The sequence below is a fragment of the Myxocyprinus asiaticus genome, chromosome 37, assembly GCF_019703515.2.
Source record: "Myxocyprinus asiaticus isolate MX2 ecotype Aquarium Trade chromosome 37, UBuf_Myxa_2, whole genome shotgun sequence".
NCBI lineage: Eukaryota > Metazoa > Chordata > Actinopteri > Cypriniformes > Catostomidae > Myxocyprinus > Myxocyprinus asiaticus.
Window position 1 is genome coordinate 2,908,784 of NC_059380.1, and position 14,831 is coordinate 2,923,614.

Sequence of the window (14,831 nt, forward strand, 5' to 3'; positions counted from 1 at the left end):
ACCAACTGCGTCACCTGGTGTGACACTTCACAAATGCTTCCGGTAAAAGTAAGTATGTATAGCTGCAGACCGGAGACCTCTGAATGGGAGGGGCTTATACTGCAAGTGGGTGGGCACCTCTGATATATATGCCATTTAATTTGATTTAGAACAAGAATAAATTGTTTCTTCTAATGTTTGCCAAATGCAACAATCAAATCAATCAATATTTGATACAAAACTTTATTAACAGCCACCATTATGGAGATTTGCAAGCAGATATTAGCATCCAAGTTCATGCTTTGCTCAGAATGTGACACTTTGCTAATAGTTTTAGAGCTCTACTTGATAATTAAGATCCCTTTACTCATGATTGACCTATTGAATGAACAGATGTTCGAGATCAATGTGGAGCCCTGCCAATTATTGGGCCCAAATGGGATCTGCAACATTTGTAATCCAACGTTTCTACAGCATTTTTGTGTGAATATCTGCAGAACTCAGTTGAATGGATTTAAACATGGTCAAATGTGTGTAAACGGAGCTGAGAGCAGCCTACTGCACTCTTATTGATGGATGAAGTCCTTATCAAATTAGCCAAAATATTTAATGAACGAAAATGCAATATGGTTCTGTCTCTCTTCTTACATGTCTCGATTGTTTTTTGGATATCTGTTGCCTGTCCCAAGTGCTGACCTTTTTTTTTTTTTCCCCATAAACTGAAATTGAAAGCACCTTTGGGTGGGTGTTTATAGTTTAAATGTCTGTGAACCATGACTTTGGCACCTTGCGCTCCCACTCTCTCCTTCAATGATTGTTTGATTGGGACTGGGGAGTTTTTTTTTATATTATACTACTATAATGTTGAGTATTATGGTGATAAGTTCACTCTAAACCACACAGCCAAATATGTTGCTTAAAGGTGAAGTGTGTCATTTTTTTTTTTTGTAATAAATTAAAAAATATTCTCAAAGTAAGTTCTGTAGCTCTGTGGCGCAAGCAAAACATTGCTGTGTTTGTTTGAGCAGCCTAAACGTAGTGAAATTGGCTCAGCCAGTGCTGTGAGTTTTGGGCGGGGCTATCTGTTTGGCCAGCCAGTTGTAGACGGGGGAGTGTTTTGGGGAAGCCTGTTTGAAAACGGGTTATTTTAACAATTTGGTTTGGTAGAAAAAATACACACATCACCTTTAAATTTTAAGACTTATGGAGAAAAGAACAAAATATTCCTCATATCTCTCCAGAGCTGATGCATTGTGACCTTTTTTTAGCAAACAGGAAATGGAATTTTTTTTTTTTATATAAGTGTCTATCAGCTTGTTAATCATCCACCTAGACCTGTTTCATCTTTCTACCTTTCTCCAATTTACACCTCCCTGTGCTGCGACCTGTTCTACGTATGCTTCCTGGATCCTCGTTTGTGCGCCTCTGCACTGCCGGCAACCTCAAAGACTTCTTACAGATATCAAACATAATATATTACTCTTTGTGCATCCCTGCCCACCAGAGACAAATGCACGTCGTATACACACACACACACACACACACACACAGGTAGTTGTGTGGATCTACCTCCCTAGACTTCAGCCATACCTCCCCCTGACCCTGTGCCCTCTTACAGCACATGTATGCGGTAGGAGACCTGTTGAGCTGATGGTGCTGTTTGAACAAACAGGAAATGGACATTATAAAGGGGGGCAATTTAGAAATTGGAATGTGGTATTCATACCTCACCAGGGACTGGGGAGTTCCATCACTGTGGCAAAGGAGAGCACGTCTCTGTTGTGGTCGCAGGGATTATTTTTGTCCACTACAGATATATGAATTTACATGTATAAATACATACTGTACATTGTACACAGTAACACTAATGAAGTTTGATTGTAAGTTGTGCACTCACAGCATGAGATGTTATTCCCCAGAAACAGCTTTTTTAGAAATAAATGCAGTAGCCTCTAATGTTGTCAGAACCTTTCATCGCACCCTAAGTACATGCAAGTGTTTCATCTGTGTTCTAAGTGCCAATAACTTTGTGAATTCCTTTACTGTGACCCAACAATAAAGAAAATTGCACATTAACTGCTGTAAAACCATAAAACATCTTAAATCTTACAAAAATCTTAATAAAGATGGTTTGTAACAAAGCTTCCTAATGTGCAATTCACTAATTTGAAGGTGCTGTTAGCAAGGGCGTAGCCAGGAAATTACTTTTGGGTGTGCCTCTATAAAAATGGATGGGCCAAGTTTTCGCCCACATTTATTTTTTTTTACCAAATTTTTCTTAACTACAGAGAGGTGCCGCATTCAAAAGTTCTTTCACGCTTTCAGAAATCAGAATTTATGCATTTATGTAAGTTCTGAAGCTATTTTATAAATGTATATTTGAAGTCAAAAAATAATCTGTAATATTCTGAGTGGGCCTGGGACTAATTTGGGTTAGCCCAGGCCCACCCTTGGCTAGGCAACTGGCTGCAAGTGATTTTTATTAAAGAAATGACACGCAGATAAATGTCCCTTTGGACCTTATTCACAGTAGCACCATCTTTAAATTTTGACGGGAATGAAAACGAGGCTGTGAGGCAGTGGCGGCGTTTCACAAAAACGTAGGGTATGGCAAAAAACCCTTGCAGAGACATTTATAATTATGTTCTATTTAAATATAACCAAAATATACAATGTGACCATGATACTTTAATTTTTTAAGTCTGAATAAAGTGCATAAAGACATTTACTGTATTAAACTGTATGTGGTGTAATTTCGCGATTGTTGCGTAGGTGTCTGCATAAGTCAGATACTCCAGAACACTTGATTTATGACCATTTTCAATTTAGTTGGTGAAAAACTAAGAAAATTAGATGTGATCTATGATTCTTCATTTATCCTATCAAAAGATTTTGAAACACTCCCTGCCTGGCAATCATTCTGCGTGTTCACAGGGAAGCCCATATATGGGCAAAAGGAAGCTGAGAGTGTCGGTTTAAGAACACTATTTTGCTACCAATGTTTCTGACAACTAGCGGGTACTAGTGTACAAGGACAGTGTAACTGTCTTGGGTTTGCTTGAGATCAAATTACACATTTGTTTTCTAACCTGTGAGACAGATGCTCTCCTGTCCTGCTCCATCTTTGATTGTAAGAGGGGGAGTGTCTAATTGCTAATGGTGCGTTAATGTCATGCCGGAATTACTGTAATTACAAGATTACGACTTGTTTTTTTGTTGTTTTTGTTTTCAATTTGGAATGCCCAATTCCCAAGTCCTCATGGTGGCGTAGTGACTCACCTCAGTCCGGGTGGTGGAGGACGAATCTCAGTTGCCTCCGCGTCTGAGACCGTCAATCCGCGCATCTTATCACGTGGCTTGTTGAGCGTGTTACCGCGGAGACATAGCGCGTGTGGAGGCTTCACGCTATTCTCCGCGGCATCCACGCACAACTCACCACATGCCCCACCGAGAGCGAGAACCACATTATAGTGACCACGAGGAGGTTACCCCACCCTCCCTAGCAACCGGGCCAATTTGGTTGCTTAGGAGACCTGGCTGGAGTCACTCGGCACGCCCTGGATTTTAACTCACAACTCCAGGGGTGATAGTCAACGTCAATACTCACTGAGATACCCAGGCCCCCCAAGAATACGACTTGTAAAAAAGTGTTCGCGTCGTCTTAAAGGAATATTCCGGGTTCAATACAAGTTGAGCTCAATCGCCAGCATTTGTGGCCTAAAATTAATTTTGACTCGTCCTTTCTTTAAAACAAGCAAAAATCTGCGTTATAATTGTTGCCATAGAAACAAATAACTTTCGAGGTCTGAGGACGTGAATGCGACTCACATTGCAAACAGCACCTTTAAAGTTTACTGCATGCCATTTGAATACACACAAAAAACAAAATTTATTTAATAACAAAATTCCATAAAACTGAATTGTCATCTAAAAAAAAAAAAAAAACATTTGTTTTATTCTTTAATTTTTTTTTATATTACACATTTTAATTTGAATGTGTAAATCTTAATATATATATATTTTATTTTTATTTATTTATTTTTTTTTTTTTTTGAGTGCATGATCTGAAAAATAAAATAAAACTGTGTTGTAAATGTTTTAATAATGACAACCAAGTCAAAGGCATAAACTTTATTCAGGAACCCATGTGGATTCCACATGATGCCAAAATAAAGGCATTTTATATAATACAATCTTAGGAAAATGCTTACAAAAACAAGTGACATGGGCATTAGATTTTTGAAATGCAATCATGTATACATAGGCAGCACTGACATGACATCACAGTTGTTGCTTTGCAAATTAAAATTAGATCATAATTTTGTTTGTGCACATTTTTAATTGACTGTAAGTACTGACAGTCATTAAGGCTTACAGAAGAGGATTCAATCTTACGCTTGGAGTGTTTGAAGACCTAATTTTCAGTTAATTAATGTTTATTATACTTATAAGTTGTAGAGTAAGCTTAAAATAGACAAAACATTACTGAAACCTGTCACAAATTATGTAAATGTAAGGATTTAATACGGGCTTCATACTAAAAATAATACATTCACTGACAGACACGTAGTGTCCTGACTCCCTGGAAACAACTCATTGGCACATTATACAAGTACAAAATGCACATCAGCACGCCCACAGACGGGAGGAACATTATAGGATCTGAGCACTTGCAACAAGACGAGAAAACATCAAAATGAAGTAATATATGATCATAATTGTGGGGTCCTATCAGCTCTGTCAGGGATACAGTCAGTTACTAGAGCTGCATTTCAGAACATACATTATGTACTAGGAGGCTTTCCTTTTAATATAACAAACATTCATTTTATTTTGGAGTAATATAGGTATGAAGTATGCACTTGCAATGACGGTTTAGGCCACACTGTTAAATAAACCAAAGTGTTAAGACTAATTACTCCATACTCTTCAATGCAACATGAAACTTTAGTCGGATTTACAGTAATCTCAAAAGTAATGCATAAAATAATACCCTGATTTACATATTGTGCTTCTAATTGTTGATTCTGCTTACTCACACAAAGAAACCGTTTAGATGACATTATTTGCAAACTAACCACTACTGCAATTATTTATGGTCTTAATAAGTTCCTACAAGGGTATACATATTTTACTCTTCTGTACTGCCATTAAAATCCCAAATAAAAAAATATATATAATAAGGCCATTTCAAATTTCTCAACACCACAACAAAATAAAAAGGGTATTTTTCCCCGATAAAAAGTTCCATCTCAACCTCAGTGGTGCTCCAAAATCGACTTTGCAGAGGATAATGAGCCCAATTCAGCAGTAAATGATAAAGAGAGAGAAATGGACATTTGGCTTAGATGATGACACAAAGACAAGGAACGACTATAAAAATAACTGATCTCTTTCTCACAAAGAAAATGGAAGCTGATGTGGAAGAACCCTTGCTGTCTTCATCAATAAAACGGGAGGCTTTTGGCACGATGGAAGGCCAAACCAGAGAAAAGCCGGATTTAAATTGCAAAGAACAGGATGAGCACCACAATCAGTATGATTACAAGAACTCCGATAGCACACCACTGTCTCCGACCTGTAAAATACAAAGCAAATGAATGAAGCCAAAACCTCCAAACCTACAGGTAAGAAAAAAAAACAATGTTCCGTTTTAATAAACTTGATTATGCCCTCATTTCTTGACTAGATGGATCTTGCAAACACTGAGCTGACACTCTTTAAAGAATGAAAGAGATAAAGCACAATGGGGACGGTTGTGTAAACAGTTTTGCTTTGAGCAGCCCTAAAACCTTAAAATCTTTACTTTGAAAAACATTCCATTTGGGGCTAAATGTACCCAAAAATGACGATTCTCTCATTATTTACTCACCCTTATGCTGTCCTAAACTCGTATGACTTTCTTTCTTCTGCGGAACACAAACAAAGATATTTTTAAGGATATGTGATATGTCAATGGGGACCAAAACTTGCACCAAGGCATCGATTTTCCCCTTTGACTTGCATTGTATGGATATAAACACATATCTCCATTAAAATAACTTTGTCTCCCACAGAAGACAGAAAGTCATATGAGTTTGAGATGGCATAAGGGTGAGCAAATGATTAGAGAGTTATCATTTTTAGATGAACTATTCCTGCGAACCACATTATAGTGACCACGAGGAGGTTACCCCATGTGACTCTACCCTCCCTAGCAACCGGGCCAATTTGGTTGCTTAGGAGCCCTGGCTGGAGTCACTCAGCACACCCTGGATTCGAACTCGCGTCATTAGCGTCAATATTTGCTGAGCTACCCAGGCCCCCCCCATCACAGTACATTTATGAAATTACACCACCTCCTGCTGCCCGAAAAAATGAGGCTTCTCTCATTCTCTTTTAGTAGAACACAAGCATGCACTTTGATTCTGAAGGAAAGTGCTAGTTTAAAAACCAATGTAAAAAAATAAAACATCAAGCAGCAAAATGTGACGTTTAGTCCAAACGTGCCCATGTAGTGTGTGTGTGCATGCAGGAGAGAGAGATTTAGGCTACTAATTGTTATTAGATAGCCAGATGTATTTTTGAAATATAAAAAAAAAATTGGGGGATATATTTAATATTAAGAATACATTTATTGGGGGCCTGGGTAGCTCAGCGAGTATTGACGCTGACTATCACCCCTGGAGTTGCGAGTTCGAATCCAGGGTGTGCTGAGTGACTCCAGCCAGTTCTCCTAAGCAACCAAATTGGCCCGGTTACTAGGGAGGGTAGAGTCACATGGGGTAACCTCCTCATGGTCGCGATTAGTGGTTCTCGCTCTCAATGGGGCGTGTGGTGAGTTGTGCATGGATCGCGGAGAGTAGCATGAGCCTCCACATGCTGTGAGTCTCCGCGGTGTCATGCACAACGAGTCACGTGATAAGATGCGAGGATCGATGGTCTCAGGGTTTGAAATTAACACCCGGCAACTTGCCAAATGCGGGTAAAAATTGGCAGTGGCGTGTAACTCCGTCACTCTTACAAGCCACTTTGGCGGGTGATCTTTTCAGGGTTTTTCCTGCATTGAAAATGTGATGAATGTCAGGTGACTCGGAGCTGCTGGCGAAGCAAATTTAATGACATGCATGCCTCTTAAACTTAAACGCACATCTGTGCGAGAAAATGAAGTGTGCATTCGCATGAACATTATGCTGGGTGCCCACTGGCACGTGGTGAGCGAAGTGAAGCGAGCGTTTTCAATTCATTCCAATGGGAGCCGAGCGCTTCCCATTTCTGCCTTTAAAACCTCCAAAAATGGTCCCCATTCACTTCCATTGTAAGTGTCACACTGTAACCTCGATTTTAGGTTTTTTTTTAAAGAAAAGGAGGGACGAGTCGAAATAATTTTTTGTGGTAATCAACATTATGCCACAGGTGCTCTCGAATGAGCTTAACTTGTATTGAACCCGGAATATTACTAATATTACTGTAATTTTGTCATTCATGTTATTACAATCTGGCCTAAGTAACTGAGTACATACATGTATTTTAGTATCAACAATATTTGTATGCTCTGGCTTATCATAGTATTTGCTTAAAGGTGTAGTAAATACTTTTAACATAAAATATAAGTCAGCGTTTGCAGGTTTATTTCTCCAGAAAAGTGTAAACACTGTGATACTATCAAAGCATGACCAATGGCAGACAGGAAACCTGTTGGTAAATAGCAATTATTTCTACAATTCCGTTTAGTGACACTGTTGGCACAGAAATGACACACTTCACCCCTCACCTTTCCTCACTTTCTTAATTGGCTCGGAATGATTTAAACACATAATAATTACATAAGTAAAGTTATTAAAGAGCACAAGCACTTACTGCTGGTCATGTGTGAAACCTTCTCCATTTTCTTCAACACCGAGTCCATTCTAGAACCGGTCTGGTCCATCTCCTCACTAAACTCACCGAGCATGCTGTGGAAAAAGAAAAGCACACAAACACTTTTAGGATGAATTAATAAAACATCTTGCAACCTATAGGCTCAGTCCTGTTAATTCAGATCACACTTGTGCATGTGTTCTTTGCTTACACTGCCTGCTCGTCCAGCTCGTCTCCTATCCTGCTGGACATGTCCTTTAGGACACGGATGCTGCCTGACACCAGCTCCAACTGCTCATCCTGGTCCTGCACGATCAGCTGCACACAGAGACAAATTAGAAAGGAGGATTTATTAATCATTGATGTTAATGAACAACTGAGCACATCCTCTTTAGGATGCTTTGTCTAAGGCAGGGATGGGAACTGTACGCAATTTAAACGAATTCCAGAATACTTTTGAAGAAGAATTATTTGAAAATAAGAAATGCAATTCTTGTTGCTTTTACTGCCCTCAGCAGCCTGTTGCCAAATGATGAGATCATTTCAGATTTCGATAGAGCAGATCTAAACAAATGAGAAACAAAATGCAATACGACTCTTGTTAAAGGAGTGTTTACACACTTTTCAGAGGCATAAATGCAATCCAATAATTGATCCTAACTATATATTAAAGCTGCTGATTACACTAAAAGTCATGTATATCTTAACTACACATTGTCATAAATGGGGTCCGAATTGGGATGGCAAGTGGGTGGCAAAGCTCATTGCCACCCCGTGCCACCCTTCTGGCCCCACCCGTCATCAGTGACACAGATCGCAAAGTCTAGTGACACCAGGCGACAAAGCCACCCGCGGTGTGAACGGCGCTAAAGTCTCACATACTTAAATACAACATTAAATAACACAGTAGTAACAGTTGTTATTTTATTTCGAGTTGGGTATGACGAACGTCACTACAGTAAGATGCATTCATTAAATGCAGCGGGTACTGTGCGAGTGTTTTTGATTCACTAAGAAGAGTAAGCTCATGAGAGTCATTCCTTCGGGAATGGTCATACTGCGTTTCGCACTGTAGATTCATAAGCAGGGCAGCGTAGTAGAAAACATTGTCAGACTATTTCTGGAATGTTGTTCCGTCAACATCTGCGGAAAAAATGCACGTTTGTCGTAAACGGAACAGAAAGTCATGATAATCATACGGTTCCCGTGTTTTTTCAAAAATCTTAGTTTTAGAGCACCATTAACCACTGATTTATTTAAAAAACATCCATGTTTCCATCCATCCATCACAGTGGACTCGGACACAAAGTTAACGCCTTCAAAACGCAACTTCAACAGTGATAGTTATTGAAATAAATTAAATGTTTTGACCATTATCTCTATACCTGCTGCTGTTCCTGTTGCTCCTGAATATATCTGGAGTTTGCGGACACCAGATGAGGTTCCAGGCCGGCGTACCGATCCTTTGCTGTGGCTCCCAGCAAAGCCTGTTGGACCGATAAGCACACGGGCCAATATGAATCCATTCAGTGTCAATTCAGTTTAACAGTAAATTAAGTTACTCACCTGTCTGTTTTTCTTCTCTGCTTGAGCCACAGCTGAGCGACTGGCAAGATGCTCTTTCATCAGCTATGTATACAAACACATTTAGAAATTCATATGCACACATACACCGATCAGCCACAACATTAAAACTACCTGCCTAATATTGTGTAGGTCCCCCTCGTGCCGCCAAAACAGCGCCAACCCGCATCTCAGGACCAACAATCATCCATGCGATTATCTAATCAGCCAATCGTGTGGCTGCAGTGCATAAAATCATTCAGATACGGGTCAGGAGCTTCAGTTAATGTTCACATCAACCATCAAAATAGGGAAAAAAATGTGATCTCAGTGATTTGGACCGTGGCATGATTGTTGGTGCCAGATGGGCTGGTTTGAGTATTTCTGGGATTTTCACACACAACAGTCTCTAGAATTTACTCTGAATGGTGCCAAAAACAAAAAACATCCAGTGAGCGGCAGTTCTGTGGATGGAAACGTCTTGTTGATGAGAGAGGTCAACAGAGAATGACCAGACTGGTTTGAACTGACAAAGTCTACAGTAACTCAGATAACCGCTCTGTACAATTGTGGTGAGAAGAATATCATGTCTGAATGCTATTCTGAGATGCGGGTTGGCGCTGTTTTGGCGGCACGAGGGGGACCTACACAATATTAGGCAATTGGTTTTAATGTTGTGGCTGATAGGTGAACATATGACAGCGATATAAAATCAGGAACTAATATGAATAGGACAAAGATTGACACCTGCACAGATTTCCGCGTTCGCTCCACAAAATCTCGCCTCTCTTGTAGTTCATTCTCTCCTAAACGGAACTTCCCAGGGTTTGCCTCCACAATACCTGATCCCGTCAAGGGCTATAAAGAGTTCTGCATATGTACAGTACTGAGATGTCATCTACCAGAAATTACCCTTCAACAGTCTTCTTCTGCCCATATTGTTTATACCAGATCTACATGTCCTTATTCAAATGTTTTAACAACGTGTGCAACACCTGAAAAATGCTGCCTTCTCAAGCAGTATACGGAGGTAAAATGGTATCAATGCATGTCTGAATCCAATGTCTGTGTCACATCCTGCCCACTAAAGGCCAAAGTATACTTCGGGTGTCCGCGTCGTGGATCGCTCCGTGCACAGTATGTGTGATGCAAATTGCGTCATCAGCACAGCTGCGTGGCTTGAACACACGCGGTCTCGATTTTCTTGACCCGCTGACGCATGCGCCTGCTACTGACTGTCCTAAAAGAGTACCACAAAGAAGTTGTAGTGGGCATGCGTCAAACACGTTCGTATTCGCTCGCGGTCAGAAGAGTATACTCACAAAGGCAACGCGGTTGACCAGGTGCAAGCCGATCCGGAACACACAAAAATGAAGTATACCCGGGCCTTAAGATGTCAGTTATTGAGGAAAACATTGATGTATCCTTCACTGCTAATAAAGTGCAAAATGCTGCGATTTAATGATATAAATGTATAGCCTGCTATATAGCGCCCGATGCTCATAAAATGTGTTTTGATGAGTCTGTGTTTTCATCATAAAAGGGGCTTCACACATTCACGTGTGTGCTGAAGCATGCAACACATGCGGACTGTAAATATTTAATTAAATCATCACTTTTAATATGAGTAATCGTTCACTTCAGTGTAAAAGGAGTAACATCACACACTCATAAGTGTGTAAGCATTTGAAAGCAGCCGTCTGCCAATCAGACAACGCATGGGGACTGAACTGAGTCAGTGGTTGGTACTACCAGTACAGCAGAAACACTGGTATCACTACAACTTCTTTATTTTAGTATCGGCTTGGTACCGAAATCCCTAATTAATATCATGCGATTAATATTCAACTGGTCATGTGATCTCAACAAGGCAGCGCTCATTAATGTGCACCCAGCACCATATGTAGATTAAAGCAGCTTTTTTTCTGAGACTGCTGACTAGAGTCTTCCTCTCGTGTGAGCGCACATAATATTAAAAAAAAAACACTATTAATTAATTTCTGTTTGAGAGAAGTTTAAGTTTAGCAATTAGCAAAATAAACGACTGTGTGCACTTTTAAGAGGTACCTTCATCCAGGGGCCTGGGTAGCTCAGCAAGTAAAGACACTGACTAACACACCTGGAGTCATGAGTTTGAATCCAGGGCGTGCTGAGTGACTCCAGCCAGGTCTCCTAAGCAACCAAATTGGCCCGGTTGCTAGGGAGGGTAGAGTCACATGGGGTAACCTCCTCGTGGTCGCTATAATGTGGTTCTCGCTCTCGGTGGGGCACGTGGTGAGTTGTACATGGATGCCGCGGAGAGCAGCATGAAGCTTCCACACGCGCTACGTCTCCGCGTTAATGCACTCAGTTAGCCACGTGATAAGATGCGCGGATTGACGGTCTCAGATGCGGAGGCAGCTGAGATTCGTCCTCCGCCACCCGGATTGAGGCGAGTCACTACGCCACCACGAGGACTTAGAGTGCATTGGGAATTGGGCACTCCAAATTGGGTAGAAAATCCCCCCACCCCCCCAAAAAAAAAAAAAAAAAAAAAGAAGAGGTACCCTCATCCAAAAACACTGCCTGTGAAGTCAGTGACTGACTGGACAGCAGAGTAGAAAACACCTGCCTTAGAGGTAGACCGATATATAGATTTTACCGATTAATCAGTGTTGACAGTTGCTTTTTAGAACTATCAGTTATCTGTAAAATCAATGCCGACAGCTAACGATAGTTTTTTTTTTCTCTCCCCATTCTCCCCAACTTGGAATGCCCAATTCCCAATGCACTCTTAAGTCCTCGTGGTGGCGTAGTGACTCGCCTCAATCCGGGTGGCGGAGGACGTATCTCAGCTGCCTCCGCATCTGAGACCGTCAATCCGCGCATCTTATCACGTGGCTAACTGAGTGCATTAACGCGGAGACGTAGCGCGTGTGGAAGCTTCATGCTACTCTCCGCGGCATCCACGTACAACTCACCACGTGCCCCACCGAGAGCGAGAACCACATTATAGCGACCACGAGGAGGTTACCCCATGTGACTCTACCCTCCCTAGCAACCGGGCCAATTTGGTTGCTTAGGAGACCTGTCTGGAGTCACTCAGAACGCCCTGGATTCAAACTCACGACTCTAGGTGTGGTAGTCAGTGTCAATACTCGCTGAGCTACCCAGGCCCCCGCCTATAGCTTTTTTTTAATTCCTCAGTATTCCTCTGTGGCCGACGCTGGACAACAGTCTTTCCACTAACAAAAAAATGTCAATAAATACTAGGTTAGCACACTGTTTGTTGGACATGGTATCTTGATAATTACAGGTAGAGCGATATATCGGTTTTACAGATAAATTAGTGCCAATAGTTGCTTTTTAGAGCTATCGGTTATTGGTCAAATCTATGCTGATAGTTGCCGATAGTTTTTTTAAAATTTATTATTATTCCTCTATGGCCATTGCTGGAAGATTCTACAGTTAGAATGGCTTGTTTCTACAGTATAACAGCGGCCTCTAGAAGTTAAACAAAAACAATCACGTGGGGATTTGCTGTTTTTAAATCTTTTATAATTGACATTATTCATCCATATTTTTATCCTGAATTCAATGCATATTTTGTAATTGTAACTGTAACATAGCTAAGTCTCTTGTGTATTTTGGGCTTGTTTATAGTTAAAAGTCCCGCATAATGCAACATATCTTCACTTTTTCTGCTTATTATTGGTATTTTATTTGAACAATAAACTACATCTGGGATTTCATTTATTTTGGCCTCTTCTAGCCTCTTTGTCTGTACCAATCACTGTATGGAATGACAAAGATTTTTTTTTACATTCTATAAATAGATATTAAAAATGATCTGAATATTAATCGGTTATCGGCCTTTACCACCACCTAAGTTATCGCTATTGACAAAACCCACTATTGGTCGACCTCTAATCTGCCTGTATCTCTCACTTGGGAGGATACTGATGGTTTCATGTAGGTCCTCTAGGTCCCAATCAATGGCCCTGAGGCAGTTTCGGAGTTCATTGTTGCTCCAGTCCAGCTCATCACGGCTGAGGGGTGTTTCATCCTGAAGTAGCTCCTCCCAGCGCTCAAACAGCCCCTCTGCTTTGGACAGGGCCTTCTGCACCTCCCTGCCAAGAGAGAAGGGTCCACATCAGCCCACTGGATCTTACTTATTATTAAAGCACTATTTACATACAGCAGTTACTGTGGCATTGGCCATTGTGACATCATACACCAAATACAACAGACACATCTGATTAATTAGTGTTGTATCTATTTATAAAATAGACAAATCAAAGTGTGTTAATATTTCTCCAATCCAGTCAACTAAAGCCACCAACGTAACTCTCTCTCTCCCCTTTTTAGTCTTAATTTAAGATTCCAGATTCTCTAAATGAATTTCATGTAACATGCAGGTCTGTGAAGATCAGTGCTGTTTATTAGTAAAATGTTACATTGTAACACTTCTAGACTGACATTCAGCTGGAGCTACAGGTAGTGATGGTGCTGCTTCACTGACCCTGCGTCTCGTGTAGACAAAGAGGGAAGACAAACTTTTAGAAAGAACAGAGGAAGATCACTCTGCTTACCCTTTAACCACGAAAAAGGGATCTTCCATCGACATATTAGCTCCCCTGTTTCAGGAGCTGCGTGAAGTCATCGGCAAGATGGGTTGTGTGAAAAATGTAGGCGAGTACAATCTTTCAAAATAAAAGTCACCGAGGAACGACTGATTTACTATTTACCACATTGAATGATTTTATATATATATATATATTACATAAATAAGTTTACATAAAATCATTCAATGTGATTAATAGTAAATAGTATTTTTTTTTTTTAAATCAAATATTCTAAGACAGCATACATGGTGTTTTGTGGCACAGCATTTCCCTTTTATAAAAGTAGTCGTCTGTGTTTTATTGCATATTAAGAGAGTTGTAAATGATCATGATTACTATGATCATTAATGTTCTGTATTCATATGTTATAATTAAGTGTGTTATAAATAATTATATAATAATTAACTTGAAGAAAGTCTAAAATTCTGTTTCTGCACAGGAAAGGGACCAAATACTATCCAGTGACTTTTACATACGGGCCAAACAGGAAATAATTATATAAAATCTGAATATATATATATATATATAAATCCGATAATATACTTCTAAGTCTGAATATTTAAATATAAATCTGAATATATAGTTATAAATCTGAATATGTAAATATAAATCTGAATATATAGTTGTAAATCTGAATATATAAATATAAATCTGAATATATACTTCTAAGTCTGAATATTTAAATATAAATCCAATTATATACTTCTAAGCCTGAATATATAAATATAAATCAGATTATATACTTCTAAGCGTGAATATATAAATATAAATCAGATTATATAGTTGTAAATCTGAATATATAAATATAAATCCAAATATATAGTTATAAATCTGAATATATAGATA

At 39.7% G+C, this 14,831-nt stretch overlaps 1 protein-coding gene across 1 annotated transcript; it reads right to left on the reverse strand.

Annotated features, from left to right (window-relative positions):
* Positions 1-4,095: 4,095 nt before the first annotated feature.
* Positions 4,096-14,067, reverse strand: LOC127427822 (syntaxin-6-like). Its single transcript, XM_051675630.1, has 8 exons — positions 13,953-14,067; positions 13,321-13,490; positions 10,129-10,223; positions 9,385-9,447; positions 9,204-9,305; positions 8,030-8,136; positions 7,819-7,913; positions 4,096-5,557 (listed from the first exon to the last, which is right to left on the reverse strand). Exons 1-8 carry the CDS (start codon positions 13,985-13,987, stop codon positions 5,481-5,483), a joined length of 744 nt encoding a protein of 247 aa, XP_051531590.1. The 5' UTR covers positions 13,988-14,067; the 3' UTR covers positions 4,096-5,480.
* Positions 14,068-14,831: the final 764 nt, after the last annotated feature.